Consider the following 18,842-nt stretch of genomic DNA (forward strand, 5'->3'; position numbering starts at 1 on the left):
CATAGGGAGAGGAGTACATTTCTTCAAACAGGACTCTGGTGGATCTGCTGCTAGGAAAGACTACTTCTATACTAAATCATCTGGAAAAGGCTAAACTAAAATTAGCTGGCTTGGTGCCTGCAGGAGGGGTAGAAGGAACAAACACTTTTCTGCTTAGTGTCCGCCCCCTAGTGGCAGTAGCTAAGGTCTTCAGCTGTGTCCCCCAATGATATGGACAAGAAAAGATACATTTTTATTAGAATAGCGCCCCCTGAAGTTTCTATTTCCAGATATTCCAGGACTAATGTTAAAATGGCAGTCCCTGCTTTTTCTGTTTTCACCTCAATGAGAGCCCCTTTTTAAACAGGATGGGTGCAGATGCCCAACAGGCCGTCCCAGTGAGGATCATTGCTAAGTAAATGAAGGGGGCACGGGACGGGAATCGTTGTGGCCTGCTTGCCTCCATTCACAATAAACAGACCATTGCTCAGATACTTTGTCAAAAAAAAAAATCCAGTCCCTATTAGTTTTTATTTTGCTGCAAAGCTAGGCATGAGTTACATCTCAGACAGAGTTGTGATGTGATTAGATAAACGGTCTCGTCACCAGAGGCCCTAAAGCCTCATGTCCACAGGCAGATCGGATTCTGTAGGCGGGAGCCCACAGTGGAATCGGACGCTGCCCGTGGCAGAGAACACTGCGGGACTTCTTACCCATCCGGGTCTTCTCTTCTTCACTGCAGAAGTGTGCGGAAGCACCGGCTGGCACGCCACCACACATGCGCAGGGTTTTGTGTTTTTTTTTCTCTTTTTTTAAACTCCTGCTTTCTGGCAGATCAGGTTGTTTCAGTATTGCTCAGTATTCATTCACAGTCAGCATAAAAACTATCACGGGCTTCTCGTTCCGTGTAAACGCTCCCCGCTCAGTGTTACACATAGGTAAAGCGCTGAGCGAGAAGCCCGCGATCCAGCAGTGAAGTCCGTCAATGTAAACGCTCTGCATGAGCGCTGAGGACCTTCGTGCAGCCGTTTACCCGACTGTCGGCCCGAGTAAAATGGACTTTACTAGTAACAACGTTACAATCAGAGAGAAAGTTTCATGTAATTCCGACTTCTGGGGATTTTTATTTTCTGACCATGAGTGATGATCGATAGTCTTAACAGGAGCAGATTTGTAATTCGGTTTTAGGCATGTATAAACTAAGTGACGAATGAATGAGCGCTCAGTTCCTGCATGCTTTCACACTGAATGACAAATTGTTCAGATTCTTGCTGACAGTGGGAATTAGACAGATACATCAGCCCGTGTAAAAGGGCCCCAAGTGTTACAAGGTGGTCCCAGCTCCTCAGTGCTGCCTCTCTGCTCCGGAGGGATTCCTTACACAAGATTCTTCTGCAGCGTCTTTAGATGTTCAACGAGGCGCTGAGCAAGAGAAGGAGGCGAGAGCCATTGTAACGCCCCAACCTCTTCTGACCAGAAAAGGGGGGCTTTAGAAACAGACGCACAGCCCAACACAGCCCCCCGACATACTGAGGGGAGCAGAGAAGTATCCGCGACCACCGCTGTAGACCTCATCACGTCACCCTGCCATCCTCTTACTGTTATTGCAGCAGGAAACAGTTTTATATTCACTCACAAGGACCATGACAGCGCTGGGTCTGATATAAAGACGACCGAGACAACAAGTAACCTGTGCAGAGACCCCAACTACCCTGCATGGGGGTGGTCCACGAGGCACGTCGAGCCTCGCACCTCCCCAGCGTCTCCAGGCTCAGCAATCCCAGTAAATAAGACTCGGCACGAGGCAACATTTAGCCAAATTCATCTTGGTATCTTTTTTTAATAGATTGCATATACAGATGTTTCATCCACACACTTCAAACTCTTTGAGAGTAGAGATTCACGTCCAATTATAACATGCGTCAGAAGGTAAAGGCCGTCCGTCTCCGCACTTACATCACCGCTTTGTATCCAAATTTGAATCGTACATCTTAGAGGTTCAAGAAAAATGGAAGGGAGAGAAAAAAAAAAAAAGGGGGGGGCAGAGGGCGACACCGAACGTAGCAGCAATGAATTACCAACTCATCATTAAAGAACCAAATTCAAGTTACATCCAGGGAGCGACTCCGGCGGAGCCACGAGAACAGAACTGATGCAGTCCCCCGTCCGTCCCTTCTAATGCACCAACTGGAAAGTCAGTCGCCAAATTTTATTTATTTTTTTCCTTTTTTACACCAGGCGGGAAGGTCAAGTACAAAAGTGCTGTTCATTTCCATATTTCATCATTCTGTGTAGTGCTACGAGTGTCCAACATTCTACATTAGGACCGTCTGAGTCGTCCGATCAGGGAAGTCGCCTAAACTAAGGCTACAATTTATTTGCCTCTTTTTTTTTTGTTTCTTTTTTACAATAAAAGGATGAACATCTGAGGCAACAAACGTGTCAGCGGCTAAAGACACTAAAACTGGTGAAGTTGGCCCTCATGAGTCATGACAGATTGTGGATAGTCCTGCAGCTTCCACCAGGTGGTGCCGTTTTCTACCCCTCCCACAGGAAGAAAAACAAAAAGCTGCCACGATGACGTCTCCCTCATCGGCTTCAGATCTTCTCCATTTGGAAGTGGAGTTTACAAAAAAAAAAAAAAAATCAAAAATTCAAAAATAAAAAAAGGGAAAAAAAAAAATTTCATACATAAACCCCCGTGTTGTTTGCTGTCCCAGGGCCGAGTCGCACGATCCGCTCTCACACTCTCCAGAATCCGATATCATAGTCCAAAGCATGAACTGGTTCTGGATCCACTATCGGGAGGAACACAAGCTTTTCTCACTACAATCAGTCACACGTTAGCAGGAAAGGAAGCAACAGCTCAATTCATGCCTGGGGCCGGGCCACCAAAATTGAATGAACTTGGCACAACTGGAGCGTTGAACTTGTATCCTCCGTGTTTCTCAATCATTTTGGATTCTGCAGAAGGGAAAAACAAAAAAAGTGAGAAATCATCCGTCGTCCCAAACAGGAGACCAATCACTGCCCGCTGCGATACAAGGACGGCCCACGTCGCACCACACGGCCGGGAGGAAAACTACAAGGGACTCCAGCTTTACCACTTCAGAATCAGAGATTTTTTTCCTCGCCTTCCAAGAGCCAGAACGTGTCGTTTTGGCACAAAATAAGTCGCCGGAAGGTGGAATCACATGAGACTGGATGGTATAACAACGGCATCCAGCAGGCAGCGATACATCCGGCACATTATAAGACCATCTAGTAATTATTAGACGGATTCGCCGCAATTGTTTCAGTGCTGAACCGCGGGCAGAATAATCCCAGACGCCGTAAACGGCACAAAACCAGACGACTGCACAGCAAACCGATGCCCTCGGTGGAGCCCGGTGCCCTTACCATGAGCTGCCCGCCTCTGATCTGCCAGCGTTGCGATGTCTTGTAACTGTTTTCCTTGTTCTTCATTTAGTCCTTGAGTGAGCGTCTGATACCAGGCCGGGTCCTGACCCTGCAGCTCTACAACAAGAGGGGTCGCCCATCAGGGAGGACATTCACAACAGACACTTCTACAAGCACACACAAACATCTCTGGAGGTCAGGGGGCTTAGAGGGCATCGGCGGGGGGGTGGGGGTACACAAACACAGCCACTTACTTTGAAATATAGCTTTAAATATCTGGTACTCGTCTACGGGGTTATCTTCGTCGTCGACTAGAGTCGTGTAACCCTCAAGCGCAGTTTCCTCTGCATCATCTTCCTCCCAATCTTCATCATCTCCGCCTTCTCCCGCCTGCTTGGCCAACATCTCCAGGTATTCCTGACCATCTTCATCTATGTCATCTTCATCACTACCAAGTTCTGGAATCACAACAGGATGCGTTAGCTCCTCCAGCCACAGAGTGGCGACATCCTAATACAAGACTGATGCGTTTTATAAGCTTTTCTACGCCGCTGGGACCCCGGGCCGGCTGCAGCCATAGGACCTCTCATCACATCTGTACTAGGCAGATGTCATGGCCATAGAAAGCTACTGGCTGACCCAATGCAGCAAACCACAGCAACGAGCAACCTGCATGTGGGTCCTCCAGAGCAAGAGGCGGTCGTCCTGCAAACAGCTGCTTGTGCGCCACTATGATCAATGAGCGTCCATGTAATACAAGGACGACTTCAGCCCGCCAGAATGGGAACCGCACGGTTCGAAGAAGCCCCCATTATACCCACATGCCCTTCACAAGGCAACCCCTTTAAGTGGTTAAACCCTTATAAACCCCCTACAGGAACGGCATCCTTACCAGCTTCATCTTCCTCTTCGCCATCCTCGTCATCGTCACTGTCGTCTTCTTGCTCTGCATGGCAGGCGTAAGCTCTCTTCAGACCATTAAATAAGAGGATGAAAGCCGGCAGAATTTGTGAGGACACTTCAGCCAAAACCTGCGGCCTCTGTTCAAGTTCTATAAGAGCACAGAGCCCCAGGACGCAAATCTTACGATCGTGTAACCTGCGGAGAGAAAGCGGCTCGCGTTAGCTCTAGTTTATCCAGTAACGACCGCCAATGCGCCCTTTTATCAGTTTAACCCCTTAAGGACCAGACCCCTTTTAAGGCTTTTACTGCCCTATTTCCTTCAGTTACCAAAGTTATTTTTGCTGCGTTTCCCAGCGCCGGCCCACGCACGTTAATTGCTAAAATGTTAATCGGGACAGAAAGTGCTTGAGCCGAACTGCCGGCTGCACCCTGTAACCCCTTCCAGTCCAGTCTCAGACCTCGCCCAACATTGAGATTTCCCTGCATAGCCCCCCATGTCCGTCGAGGTCCGACATGCTTCTAACACTATGCAGGAGAGGTCCGACATCGGATTATTCCCGCTGACCAGTCAGGGTTGATGCCCGGTAAGAGTGCGGACATGAACCGCTGGCACCCGCTTACTAACCTCACGCTTGAACAGTCTCGTTGTGCGAAGCGTTCCCTCATTTATCGGTCAGGCTGAAGCCTTTGGTTCTGTGGGGGCATCGGTGGGCGGTAAGGACCCGCTTTGGGTCGATGTTTATCAGGTGGGTTACTAGCTTTATATAATCCCCTGTTGCCAGGGTCCGATCAGTCATACCTCGGCGCAGTTCTCTCGTGGTAGGGGCAGCTCAGCAGGGAGTTGTAATAATCTAGCCGGGAGTGGATGAGGGCGACAGTAAGCGTTTTTAGCGCGTCCACAGTGAGAAAAGAGCGGATTCTTGAGATGTTCTTGAGGTGCAGCTGACATGTTCGGGCCAGAGATTGGATGTAGGGGGTAAAGGAGAGATCAGAGTCGGATATGACCCCAAGGCAGCGGGCGTGCTGGGAGTTATGGTGCCACACACTGAGATGGAGATGTCAGGATGAGGTCGGTTTGTAGACAGCGGAAACACCAGGAGGTCAGTTTTTGAGAACCTTTAGATACTTTCAGCTCCATATGCTATTTGGGCCCATTTGGTGGACTGACTATTCCTCTTGCCTCTATTAGAGGGTCTGGCTCGAGGTCTAGCCTTTTGAAGCTCCTCTAGTTTTTACAGGCACCTAACAAGTCTTTGCTCCACTAAGAAGATGCTTCAAAAATGGGAGCTGAATAACCTGAATTCAAATGGTGGAGGATATATTATACCCCCTTCGGCCGTATAATATGGGTCTGTCCGAGATGCCGTGGGATTACCATCTGGAAGCACCAAGACTCTTCCATCCCACAGTAGGTCTGTATGGAGTTGTGGGCGATCTCCTGGGGGACGCAGCGACCCGCAGCTTGTAGAAGGGAATATTCTAGGCAAACATAAGTGATTCTGTTCAACTGGAAAACCCCTCCTAGGAACGGCCGGACACATGGAGGTAAGAGTGTAGTATAAGAGGACATATATGGCCGGTGGAGAGATATGGGGGCGTTAGGTGGAAACCCTTCTACTGTCCGGGGGACATTGGATTGCTGGTCCCATATAATCCTACTTTTACTTCTGGCGTTGAGTTTCTCCCAATTTATCTTCTTTAACGCCCCTTTTGGGGTGAGGGTTCTATTTTGGTTGTACACAACACTGACGGTGATTTACTTTGGAGATGTGTTGGGGTACATTTTGCGCGTTCTCTTAATACTGTGGAGGTTTCTTCTACTGCCGTCTGACCTCATGTACAATCTACCTGCAGAAGCATCGTTGTATCCAAAGACCCACAACTTTATTTTTCCATAGATTGAGCCAGGAAGCATATTTACGTCCTGGGGCAGGAAGGACATAAGGGGGTCTTCCAGGACTAGGATATGGGGGACGTAAGTTCATGATAGGTCATCAATATTCCATCAGTGCGGGTATGCTGTTTGGACAGGCTAGTGACCTGTCCATTCATCATGTGGCTCATTTGTAGCTCAGTCCCCTTTAAATGAATGGGATTGAGCTGCTATACAAGTCACTGCAGCTACCAAACCTGCAGCGCCGCATCTAGTATGCGGTGAAGAGGTTGCAGCGCTGATCAGAGTGCCGCAGCCTCTTTAAACAGCTGACCAGCAGGGGTACGGAGAGGTGAACCCCCACAAATATGATAATGGCCTATCCTGAGGATAAGTAGTGTATAGGTAACAATCTACTTACACCCTCAAACATCTACGTCTCACGTGAAAAGACAGACACAGCAACAAACAAAAGCACAACTGCTGAAATGTAGGGGCAGAAGAACACAGATTAGTCGGGCATTAACCCTTTCCAATCCAATTTGGATCCTGGTTTTCCTAGGGGGCTTACTCTTTTTCTGCTGTTATACAACGGCGCTATCTGCTGGCTAAAGCCAGTACTGCATGAGGTGACACATTGGATAGGCTCCGACAGCAGAGAGGCTGGCGATATACAGTAAGAGAACCCCGACGGACGTCTTCCAACATCAGAACTGTACAGCCATAAATCAAAATGTCTTCAGATGTCAGACAGTGGATTGGAAAGGGTTAAAGGCCAAAACAGGTCTGATCAAGGGCTTAAACCCACCAGAAGTACAGCGCCGCTCCAGACCCCCGCAGACACTCACCCTAGGAAACAGTCCACGTCGTTCAGCCATTGCTTGATGAAGTGGTTTGTGACGGGCTCCACCGTGTTGGGGAAGCGCAGGTTTTCCAAGGTGTTGAGGAGGAGGGGAGGACTGTAGTACAAGGCAGCGATGGCCACCTGGAGACACATCGTCCGCAGCTCACTCGTCTTCACCTCCCGGGTTAACCTCTCCAGAGCAGCTTCAACAAATAAGGGGATGCACTGCAGGACAAAGACACAAGCTGAAGACCGAGAAGTGAGGGGAACCGGCAGAAGCGTGCCCACCGATGACCCGCTCAGCCCCGGATACAGCAGCGTCTCCTCTCACCTGGTCAATCCCACGGCCCTTACACTGTAAGACGACGACTTCTAGTAGTTTAGCTGCGTGACATTCAGCGTCTTCTCCGGCCACACCGGTCAGCACCTGTCAGGGAAAACACGTCCATGTTAGACCTCAACCGCCCAACACGTGTGATCTGAAAGAAACTAGTCTACAGACGGGGCAAACTCCAGACCTATGAGACGAGTCATACAAATGAGAACATAAAGACCACTCACTGCCGGCTCACCGGATGCTTTTAGCCACCATATACTGAGGCCTGGCATGCAACATCTCGGAGGACCAACACAGGGCCTGTACAGAACACCTGCTGGCCTCACAGCTCCCCCCAGGATCGCTACGGACCCTCTGTGTCCAGCCGGTGGCCTGTAGTAATATCCAGCAGCACCTACCTTCTTACACATACTGTAGATCATCTCCAGATACTTGGTGTCCGATAGGAGGGTGTCCGTGTCCACCGTCACGTAATTATGCAGCAGAGGCATCATATCTGTCAGAGATTTGGGATACACAAGTCAGCGACGTCTCAATGCCCAACGTAACCCTGTAACGGCCGACTTATGGCAGCTGCACAAGTCGGCAGCCATGTCTTCTGGAGGTGCTGCTTTAACCCCTTAAGGATGCAACCATTTGGGGGGGGGATTTCCATCTCCCTTTTCAAAAGCCACAACCATTTTCCTGTTGACGCCCTACAAGGACTTGTTTGTTGGAGCGAGGGGTGGTTTTAGCACAATGAGCCGTTATGTATATTGGCATCATTTTGGGGTACATGTGATTTTTTTGATCACTTATTGCAATTTTGCAGAGGCAAAATGAAGAAACAAAAACATTTGGGCTTTTTTTTATAGTATTTTCCTGGGAGAATAAAAAGTGTAGTCAATTAATTGTAAGGATCGTTAATGAAGCGACACAAAGGGTTTTTTCCTTACCTTTTTTTCCCCACGTTTACAATGTCGCTATAGGGGACTTGAACCTGTGACTTTAGGATTGCTCAGATAATACACTGCAGTACTTCCGTGTATTATATGAGGGACCATAATATAGGAAGTGAGAATAGTCCATACTGCAATATATCATCTCTATTCATTCATGTTAAAAGTCCTTGGAAACCCATAGGTCCTCCATGATTGCTGTAGGGCTGAGGGTGTACACAAAGGGAGCTCTGTTAACTTTGTACCTGCCATGATCAACACAGACTGCAGCATGCAAGGGGTTAACGGTGGGGGATCAGTGCTCCCTCCAATCTCCGCTACTGCAGCGGGACAGCCGCTGTCAGTTCCAGGCAGCTGCAGATGGCGCATGCTCAACCCCCAAGGCTGCACCATTCATATGCCGTTACCGTACGGCTTTCCCAGAACTCTTTGCGTGATATACATGTATGGAATAAAGCTCCCATAATTGAGGTCTGGGTTCAAAGACAAACAGGGACCCCGAGGAGAAGATGGTAGCGGTTTGTAACACTTCCATCTTCTTTCAGTCTCTGGTGACCCTCAGTTAGCGCTATGTAGTTCATGGAGGAAGCAGCAAGGCTTCAACAGACTCTGCAATCCCCTGATTACCGGATGCCCCGGGGGCCTAGAAGACCCAGATCAGCTTTACCAGCAACCAATACCCTAAAGCTGCAACAAAAACACCTCCTGGGTCATCAGCCCTCACTGCAGAATCAGCCCCAAATAGCTGGATCCAGTCCTATTAGCCCTGAACACTCCTGTAACACTGATTAAGATGGGTCCGGGAGCATCTGAGGACAGACAACCAGCTCCGTGGGTTCACCTGCCCTCAAGCAGACTCACCTGTGAAGTAATCAAATCCGTCCTGCTGAAAGACCTCGAACACCAGCGGCAAGAGCTGCCACATCTGAGCCGATACCTGCTGGCAGGTGAGACTGTGCGCCAGGGAGAAGATTTCCTCATAAAACTCTACGGCACAAAGAACAAGAGTCACATCCCTGCATACAACCACCAGGGGGCGACGCTCCAGCCCGCTGGCACCTACCTAGGACATGCTGCTGCAGCACGGTGCCGATGACCTGGAGGCAGATTCCTTCCAGCTGCTGAGTGATCTGAAGAAATACACAAAAGGGTTACATCACAGGCTCCTTGGTTAATACACATTTCTGATGCCCTTCAATCCCTTAAAGATGCCCCCCTCCCCCGATTAAAAAAATAAAATCATAACTATTTTCCCGTAAACGTCGCTGTTTGAGGGTTCCTTGTTTTTGCGGGACGACTTGTATTTTTCAGTGATAGTTTTTTAGTACATTTAAATAGTAAGTGAAATGAAAAGGGAAAAACAATGCCGCCATCTTGGGGGCGGGGATTAGATTTACTGTGTAGACACTGCGGCAAAAATGACTATTCAGCGGTCAGCACAATACAACACCACCAAAAACTTACATTTAGTTTTTATCAGTGTACTGCTTTAATAAAAAAAAAAAAAAAAAGTATCTCTGGGGAAAAAAATGTTTTATGTTCTGCGGCCCCAACTTACTCCTCCCTCTACATAGTTGTGGGACGTCCCGCGGCTTTCATTGCTGCCATTCGGGAGTTCATGTGAAATTTTTTTTTTGATATGAAGTTTTTTTTCCAGCCTTAAAGGGACCCTCTGACATTAGTGAGCAAAGACCCCACGATGGGAGGGGAACCCCCAGCCAAATCCCGGGTGAAGCTGTAAGGTGCAGGCGGTGATGGAGATGAGGTTGCAGGTCAGACGCCTCCATGACCAGAGGGGTCACTAAAGGATAGCGTGTCATTGAGCCGCTTCATCACCACGAGATCCGTCTGCTCACCTCTTTGTGGTCTTCCACGACACTCAGCAGCGTGTCAATAGTGTTGAGGATTCCCATGGCGGTAACCGCTTTATCGTCGCTGCCCTCCTCATCGGGACCCGTCTGGATCACCTGGTTGAACGTCATTGCCTGGAGAAGAAATAAAAACATGAATCAACAAAAAGTTAGGAGAATTCTGTTCTCGGCTTCATGAAGGTCCGTCATGCCGTGTCTGAGAGTTTGGAGGCTGGCCAGCGGTGGGAGCGTCCGGCAGACGTCGCTAGACCAGTACTATGATCTCCTATTTATCTTGGGCCGCAGGATTTGTGTGAGCGCAGCAGCCGGCCGGCAGGACACCAGCGAGCAGCTTTACTAGACACAGACTGACACTGTGCACACAGCCCTGCAGCCACCGGGTCAGTGCGCTACTAACCCCGAAGACGGGAACTCCAATCAGATACCGACAAGTACACTAAGTTGACAGAAGTATCAGAAGCACATAAAGGGGGATGAAATACTTTTATTCCCATTTTCCCCAGGGGGGGGGGGGTTGGACCACAGGAGCCGTTCTGCTACTCCACCCTGCGTGCCGTATGACATGGCGCTCGTCATGTTGATGGAGACACTGAGCTGTACCAGAGTATTACCACGGGAGGTGATGCCACATTGTCCGGGATGTCTCTGTACCCATTGGTGGTGAGAGTGGACTTCACTATAACCAATGGCCCCAGTCCTTCCCAGCAGAAACACCCAACACCATAATAGAACCTCCTCCAAACTGTTGGGATGATGCAGTCATGTAGAAACCGTCAGCTCTACACCTGGCGACATCCCACCAGCAGACCCCGTTGTCGGCTCTACACCTGGCGACATCCCACCACCAGACCCCGTTGTCGGCTCTACACCTGGTGACATCCCCCCACCAGACCCCGTTGTCGGCTCTACACCTGGCGACATTCTCCCACCACCAGACCCCGTTGTCGGCTCTACACCTGGCGACATTCTCCCACCACCAGACCCCGTTGTCGGCTCTACACCTGGCGGCATCCCCCCCACCAGACCCCGTTGTCGGCTCTACACCAGGCGGCATCCCCCCCACCAGACCCCGTTGTCGGCTCTACACCAGGCGGCATCCCCCCCACCAGACCCCGTTGTCAGCTCTACACCTGGCGGCATCCCCCCACCAGACCCCATTGTCGGCTCTACACCTGGCGACATCCCACCAGCAGACCCCGTTGTCGGCTCTACACCTGGCGACATCCCACCACCAGACCCCGTTGTCGGCTCTACACCTGGTGACATCCCCCCACCAGACCCCGTTGTCGGCTCTACACCTGGCGACATTCTCCCACCACCAGACCCCGTTGTCGGCTCTACACCTGGCGACATTCTCCCACCACCAGACCCCGTTGTCGGCTCTACACCTGGCGGCATCCCCCCCACCAGACCCCGTTGTCGGCTCTACACCAGGCGGCATCCCCCCCACCAGACCCCGTTGTCGGCTCTACACCAGGCGGCATCCCCCCCACCAGACCCCGTTGTCAGCTCTACACCTGGCGGCATCCCCCCACCAGACCCCGTTGTCGGCTCTACACCTGGCGACATTCTCCCACCACCAGACCCCGTTGTCGGCTCTACACCTGGCGGCATCCCCCCCACCAGACCCCGTTGTCGGCTCTACACCTGGCGGCATCCCCCCACCAGACCCCGTTGTCGGCTCTACACCTGGCGGCATCCCCCCACCACCAGACCCCGTTGTCGGCTCTACACCTGGTGACATCCCCCCACCACCAGACCCCGTTGTCAGCTCTACACCTGGTGACATCCCACCACCAGACCCCGTTGTCAGCTCTACACCTGGTGGCATCTGATGGTTTCTGTACTGGGGTCTCAGTTGTGATCCTCTCCTTTGTACCTAATGCTACACATCACCTGACAGCGCAGTACTGCTGGGGGGCACATACTTCTGTCATCATAGTACATATGCGTTCAGCACATAGCTGACCCGTGTAAATGACCCCCATCTCCTCCGGACACAAACGTACCAGGTGCTGCGTCATTTCCACGGCTATGGGCGTCACCTCCTCGCTGTACTCGCAGATCATCTTCTGAATCACATTGGTGAGATCGTCATTCTCCGTCTCCCGGATGATGTGCAGCAGGGCCTGCATCACGGGTCGGATGAACGGGGCGATGTACTCCTTGGCTGGGAAGTAACAGCAACATTAGTAAATACTATAGTGCAGCATTCGGGGGGCTACAAGTCACAATTGTCCGCACAGAAAGTCCTGCCAAATCCGCCGTGTGTGAACTTGGCCTTAAGGTATTTCACGTCCCCTGTGGGAAAATGTCAGCCAAACCCCACAAAGACAATGTAATGACTAGACAGCATACAGAGGTCGGAACGCTGAACGGCCCTAAAGGGTCTGATCATAAATGGCCGATATTAAGTCGTCAGTTAACAGATGAGATTCGTTGGACTCCCAGTCCTTTACATGTGTAGGTTAACACTTTGCAATCCAATTTTGGATTCAGGTTTTCCTAGGGGGCTCTCTCTTTCTGCCATTATACAATGGCGCCATCTGCTGGCTAGAGCCAGTACTGCGGTATGGGACACGCTGGAGAGGCCCCTGACAACAGAGCGGTCAGTAATATACAGTAATACCACCCTGCTGGACATCTTCCGACATCGGAGCTGTACAGCCTTCAATCAGAATGTCTGAAGACGTCTGACAGTGGATTGGAAAGGGTTAATACAACATCCACTGCACCCCAGAGCCACCACTGCATGCAGGTAGGTACACGGCTGTACGGTAGAACGCACCTTTCTCCTGATTACTGATGAGAACCTGGAGGGCGATGGCCGCTTCCACCTTCACAGGCATCTCCCGGTCATCGATGAGACACCGCCTGGTCAGCTCTAAAGCCGTCTGCAGGTTTTGGTCAATCTTGAACTTAACTTCACAGAAGTAGTGAAGAACCCAACAGGCCTGTAAATACACGACAGAAGTCAGAGGAAACGCCGCGGCCGGGTGCCGCATTACCGTAACTACCATAATGACGTGTTGGAGAGTTTGGAGGCTGGCCAGTGGTGGGAGAGTCCGGCGGACATCACTAGACCAGTACTATGATCTCAGCATTATCTGGGCCAGCAGGATTTGTGTGAGCAGAGCAGTCAACCAGCAAGACGCAGGCCGGCTGCTTTACTAGACACAGACTGACGCTGTGCACACAGCCCTGCAGCCGTTGTAGAGTACTACAAGGCCCGACATGCATGAGAGTCACTTACCCTCGCCCTCATATAGCCCAGCTCGCTGCTGAAGAGGGGAAACACGTGATTCTGCAGCATGAACTCCATCTGATCCTTGTAGATCTTTTTCTGTAAGAGAGTAAAGAGGTGAGAAGCAGCCGAGGCTCATCACAAGACTCGGCCGAAGACACAAACGCTCCCTTTGCTGCTCTGAACAAGCTGCATTATAGGTGGTGAGGGCTCAGATGTCCACAGGCTTACCGAGGGTTTCCAACAACCAGAAGAGTAACGATTGCAGCTCTGGAGCAACTGAGGATCAATACATGTATTTACAGAGTGACCCAACTGCTCATGCTCAGGGGTTGTACCAAGATTTCATGTTGTTCCCCGTCCACAGGATAGGCGACAACATGCTGACTGGTGGGAGTCTCACTGACCTCCAGAATGGGACCATCGTGTCCTACTGGGGGCGACATCACTGTGAATGGAGCGTTGTCCGAGAATGCACGGTCAGCATTCCATTCATTTCAATGGGGCTGATGGAAATACCTAAGTAGGTGCCACTCTGGTATCTTGGCAATCCCGACAGTGAACGGAGCACTAGTGTGCTTGTGTGGCCAGCGCTCCATTCAGTCTCCTCCCTCCTTGATGATTGGGGTGTAGGACCCTCAAAATGAGAAAAATAGGGACATGGGACCCACATTCTCCAGATTGGCAGGCGTCTCAGCGGGAGACCCCTCCACCGATCAGCAAGTTACCCCCTATCCACAGAGCAGAGTCTTGGATCCGGACCGGAGGTTTATCCGTACATGATCAGTATGCTGCTTAGGCATAGTCGCTGCAGTCCACAGTCCTGAGATTCACGGCCCGCAGGTCCCAGGTAAAAGCCTCTGGATGGGATTTCTCCTTGCAGCTGCAATTACTTCGCATATAATGGATTAAGGAGATTATGAAGGATAAGCTCAGGTAACAGAGCGAACAGAGTAATCTGCAGAGCGGAAATCGTGCATAGCAAGTCAAATAGACCAGTGACGGCACCTAATCTGCATGCCAGGAGCTCAGCGCAGTCACCGGCCCCGCAGAGATGCTAGTGTTACATACTCTATATATACTTGGCCCGTCATTCCACCCAGAAGAGAACGTCTTAATGTCGCTGTCCGGGGGCCGATCGTATTTGGCAGGATGACTTCTGTTTTTTCAATGGGTATTTAATGTACTGAGAAGGTTTTATCTTCTTAAACCATTAGTGACATCCTGAGAATGTGTCATCAATAGTTAATTGTGGGGGGATCCGTCAATTGTGATCTTCGACAATCAGCTGATCGAAATGATAGTAACTCTGGTGAGCGCCACTTATCACTTCAGTCCACACCAGGCAGAGCAACGATTATATAGCAGATGTGCCTGGTAGCTCTGTCCTATTAACGAGGATGAGACGGAGCCGCTCTCAGGCCACGTATTGAACGAACGAAAGTCACTGATCAGCGGAGGTTACAAGTGATAGACCCCACTGATCAGTTACTTATAACCCATTTTAAGGATGGGTCATCAATAGCTTCGTGCCGCAAAACCCCTTTAAACGCCGCCGGCAGCAGCATTTAGAGATCCACGATCACTGTGAGCAAGGACCTAGGCTGTTGCCGGCACTGTTTGCAGTAGAAATGGCTGCCAAGCCCCGCAGATGGAGAGCATACATGTGCTTTAAGGGGTTAATATCAGTCTCACGCACCTTCAGCAAGATTTCTGCCAAGGACCCGATCATGTGAAGGGCGCCGTCCTTCTTTCGGGGATCTGCTGCTGGCTCGGTTAAAATCTGATAACAGAATCCCATCGTCTTCTGTAAAACCTGAAGGAAAAACGAGAAAAGGAAAAGACGTGAGGAAAGTCGAATCAGGAGAGCGATGCTTAACGCACACGGAGCGCGGACGCAGGGCGCCGGGACGGTACAAAGCGCTCCGCAACTCTATAAACAGACCATTTATGTAAGAAGCAGAGGGACGTCCCGCCTCGCTGGCCGCTCCGTGGATGCAGATAGTCGCACGTCTTCGTGCCGCCCAATCACAGCGACAAGCTTCAAAAAGTAGTCAAATAATCGGGAAGAAAAGATCGTGTAGGAAATGTGTCCCCGCTTTATTCACTTGTGCTCCTATAACAGGAGAACGCGGAACCTTCACCCCTCATCCGTATCGTCACCAGACTGACTAACACCTGATAATTAACCCTTCTGTAACCTTGTAAATGACAGACGCCTGCGCATCCCAGATCCTGGAGAAGCCCCTGCAATCTTAACGGACTTGAATCACCCAAATATTAATTATCTGTCTCATGTAAAATGTAACAATTACTAGTTATTCAATACATTTATACAAATCCCAAATATGTGACCATTCGTGTTCTGTCCTTCATCAGGACTTCTACTAGACATTACTATAATGACTACCCCGATACGGTCCCATCAGATCTCATGGCCCCCGATGTTACACCGAGCAGCCGCATCTGATAGAACCTCCTAATAAACTCCTCACATCTTTTATCTCATTTATTCCATTTCTTCGCTGGATCTAATATGCAGTAAATCCGTTTTGGTCTTCTGACCTGCTGGGTTTCTGGTACTTTATGCCATAATCCGATCTGCTTCTCTTCTGAGAACCGTCTCCTGGCTTATTGCGCTTTTTCTTGGATTTCTGACTTTCTATCCCAAGTACTTCCAACCGATGCCCCGTGGCTCCTGAGCCGCCCGGATTAGCGTTGTCTCACCTGCTCTGATGCGCCCCACATAGTACACACCGCACGGAGCGCAGGTTACTACATGTACTGGATCTGCTGAAGTACAATGTATAGACCTTCATGCTGACCTCCTTCACCATCAGTGCATTTATCTTTCATCGCTGGACATGCTACGGGTGCCTCCACATGTGAGGCTTCTCTTCAGTAGAGCCATATAGGTGAGGTGACCGGACATTCCCTAAGCTCCTAGTTCTTTCAGCCACAAACATTAGGCCTTCATCAATTAAATCCGTTACCGACTGGTCATTTGGGAGGTCGGCATACAGGAGGAGGTGATGCATGGGATGTTGATATTACGAAATCCATAAATGACAACACGATGAATTGCAGATCCTTTTTTGGGCCGGGTGTTAATGGGTGTTATTAAACGTCTCATGCAAAATGTAACAAAAGTTATATTTGAATGATTCACGTCTGTTAAGATTGCAGGTGCTTCTCCAATGGAGCGGGTACGCAGGAGTCTCATTTACAAGCTTACAGAAGGGTTATCAGGTGTTTGTAAAAGTAAAGCGGCGATACGGATGAGCGGTGAAGGGTCCGCGTTCTCGTGTTATTGCCGTTATAGGAGCACAAGTCAATAAAGCGACACCTTCTCTACACGATTTTCTGTTCCCGATTATCTGAATTCATTTTTAAGACAGCTGCTTGCTGTCAGTGTATAAGAGCATTAACCCCTTTAGTGACATGCCTGGAAAATCTACGGGGCTTGACGTACTGACCATGCATTTGAACCCTGGAAGATTTCCGTGGACAGCTCTAGTGCTGAAATGCTGGCCAGGACAGTCATTGTGCCACTGTACACGTTTGCCACTTCGAATTACCTCAGGAAAATCTCAGGGGCTTGCTGCACTGACATGGTAATAAACCTGCCACTGAAGGGGTTAAAGGTGCTCTAGCACCAGAAGCATTTGATTGCTGGGGGTCCAATCGCTAGGACCCTCAATGATCTGAAGAATAGCGCCCCCAAATACCCCATATGATTGGAGTGGCAGTCAAGCACATTCACTTCTACAGGACATGCAGAGATCAAGGTGCTCTGCAATCTCTGTCCCAATGAAGTGAATGTAGCTGTGGTCGAGCCCATGTTCCGCCGCTCCATTCACACGGGGCACCCGGGAGCGCCATTCCCCAGATCATTAAGGGTTCCAGTAATCAGACATGTATTCACTTATTCTATAGATAGGAGATAAGTTTTTGGTGGTAAAGCCCCGTTAATTGATGACATTCAAAGGATGAAAACCCATCGTCGCCCGTCCTGCTCCCAGCTGGTTACAATGTATCAGTGCAGACAATCCTCTGAACTAAACAGCAATCGCAGTCTTCTCTTCTGTCCTGTTTGCTACAACGTATCAGTGCATGTAACATGTCTAGATGCAGGAATGATTAGGTCAGAGAATCACCCAGTTACACTATCTCCGATCAGCTGGGGGAGCAGAAATCATTCACTGACAGCAAGCAGGGAAAAAAAAACCACGGCTAAGAACTGAAACGACTAGGAAGCTGCAGAACACATTCTACATTTACCAAGAGCTCCGCTTAGTCTAAACAAAACCCCAAATCTCATTAAGGTGGCAGATAAGATCCTACAACCAAATCCAGTCATTCCCAGCAGGATTCTGGCAGCGCGCCAGAGAGGAGCGCGGCTGGACATATATAGACAACGCCTGGCCGTACCTCTTTCCTCTTACTGCAGGATGTGAAGAGCAGCGTCTGGGCCGCCGTCGTGGGGGAGATGAAGTCTTCAAACACATCTATGAGAACAAAGACATCAGACAAGGTATAAAGAGATCCTCAAAATAGTCATTGTCTACAATCACAAGATTCTTCTTTTACAAAAGCCGGACTGAGCAGAGAAGTGAAGATCACTGCCGGTGATCAGGGGACGACATGTAGACGGCGGTCCAACCAACTGGTGGGGGGAAATCAAATAGCGTCATCAGATCTCCGGCACCAAGAGATACACAACCCTAGGCCAACGGCCATACTAAAGGAGCTCCGATGAGCAGAACGTGCGGAGGGAACCTGACATTTACATCGACCGGCAGGTTTAGGGACAAACCTCTGTCCTGGTATTGGAGAGGAAGGGTTTCTATTACCCGCAGTTCTCAGTCAGCCCCAAATCCGCCAGTTTTGGCTCCTGTTTTCAGCCATCCAAGATGGCCAATGCAACCTTCAGACCACCTAATCCCCCACACTTCATTGGTCGTATAATACCCTGTCTGCTCTCCAATTGGCCAGAGCAGTTTAGATGAACAGCCCTCGCCAATCAGAGAGCAGTGTGCATTAGGTAATTAGAAAAAAAAAAAGCTGCCGCCATCTTGGCTGGAAAAAAAAAAAAAAAAAAAATTGGCCCTGGAAACATCAGATGGGAGACACAGCAGAGAAGAGCTGGTGAGGACATGGGACTCAAGATCAGCTGTGGGTCTGCAGCAGATTTCAGCGTTCAGAGTCGCTCCTACCTCCCAATACTACGCACTGCTGCACCCAGAGCGCTGCGGCAACTGCTGCTGAACGCCACTGCTGGCATTCACGTGATGCCACTTCTGCATCACATGACTGGCACCGCTCAGTAGCAGTTGTGGTGTGTGCTGCTGTATATGGGCAGGGGCGAGCGCTGTATATGGCTATGCTTCCGATGTAAAATACACATCAAAAACCCCATTGGTGCCCATTCTGACTGGGATGATAGCCTGCGCA

General features: G+C 50.0%; 1 protein-coding gene and 2 non-coding genes across 3 annotated transcripts in view; all 3 read right to left on the bottom strand.

The window, feature by feature from the left end:
* Positions 1-1,789: 1,789 nt before the first annotated feature.
* Positions 1,790-18,842, bottom strand: part of IPO7 (importin 7) — a 29,728-nt gene continuing 12,675 nt past the window's right edge. The window contains exons 11-25 of the mRNA XM_066583651.1: positions 17,820-17,896; positions 15,088-15,204; positions 13,398-13,487; positions 12,933-13,098; positions 12,154-12,314; positions 10,130-10,258; positions 9,337-9,403; positions 9,135-9,260; positions 7,734-7,831; positions 7,330-7,425; positions 7,003-7,223; positions 4,271-4,476; positions 3,633-3,836; positions 3,379-3,495; positions 1,790-2,943 (exon numbers count right to left, since the gene is read on the bottom strand). Of these exons, the coding sequence (XP_066439748.1) occupies positions 2,846-2,943; positions 3,379-3,495; positions 3,633-3,836; positions 4,271-4,476; positions 7,003-7,223; positions 7,330-7,425; positions 7,734-7,831; positions 9,135-9,260; positions 9,337-9,403; positions 10,130-10,258; positions 12,154-12,314; positions 12,933-13,098; positions 13,398-13,487; positions 15,088-15,204; positions 17,820-17,896 (1,973 nt within the window). The 3' untranslated portion in view covers positions 1,790-2,845. The remainder of the gene's footprint in view (positions 2,944-3,378; positions 3,496-3,632; positions 3,837-4,270; positions 4,477-7,002; positions 7,224-7,329; positions 7,426-7,733; positions 7,832-9,134; positions 9,261-9,336; positions 9,404-10,129; positions 10,259-12,153; positions 12,315-12,932; positions 13,099-13,397; positions 13,488-15,087; positions 15,205-17,819; positions 17,897-18,842) is intronic.
* LOC136582924 (small nucleolar RNA SNORA23) lies at positions 10,335-10,515 on the bottom strand. Its single transcript, XR_010787251.1, has one exon. It is a non-coding gene; the product is annotated as a small nucleolar RNA SNORA23 (small nucleolar RNA).
* LOC136582925 (small nucleolar RNA SNORA23) lies at positions 13,169-13,349 on the bottom strand. Its single transcript, XR_010787252.1, has one exon. It is a non-coding gene; the product is annotated as a small nucleolar RNA SNORA23 (small nucleolar RNA).

Source organism: Eleutherodactylus coqui, chromosome 11 (assembly GCF_035609145.1).
Source record: "Eleutherodactylus coqui strain aEleCoq1 chromosome 11, aEleCoq1.hap1, whole genome shotgun sequence".
Classification (NCBI taxonomy): Eukaryota; Metazoa; Chordata; class Amphibia; order Anura; family Eleutherodactylidae; genus Eleutherodactylus; species Eleutherodactylus coqui.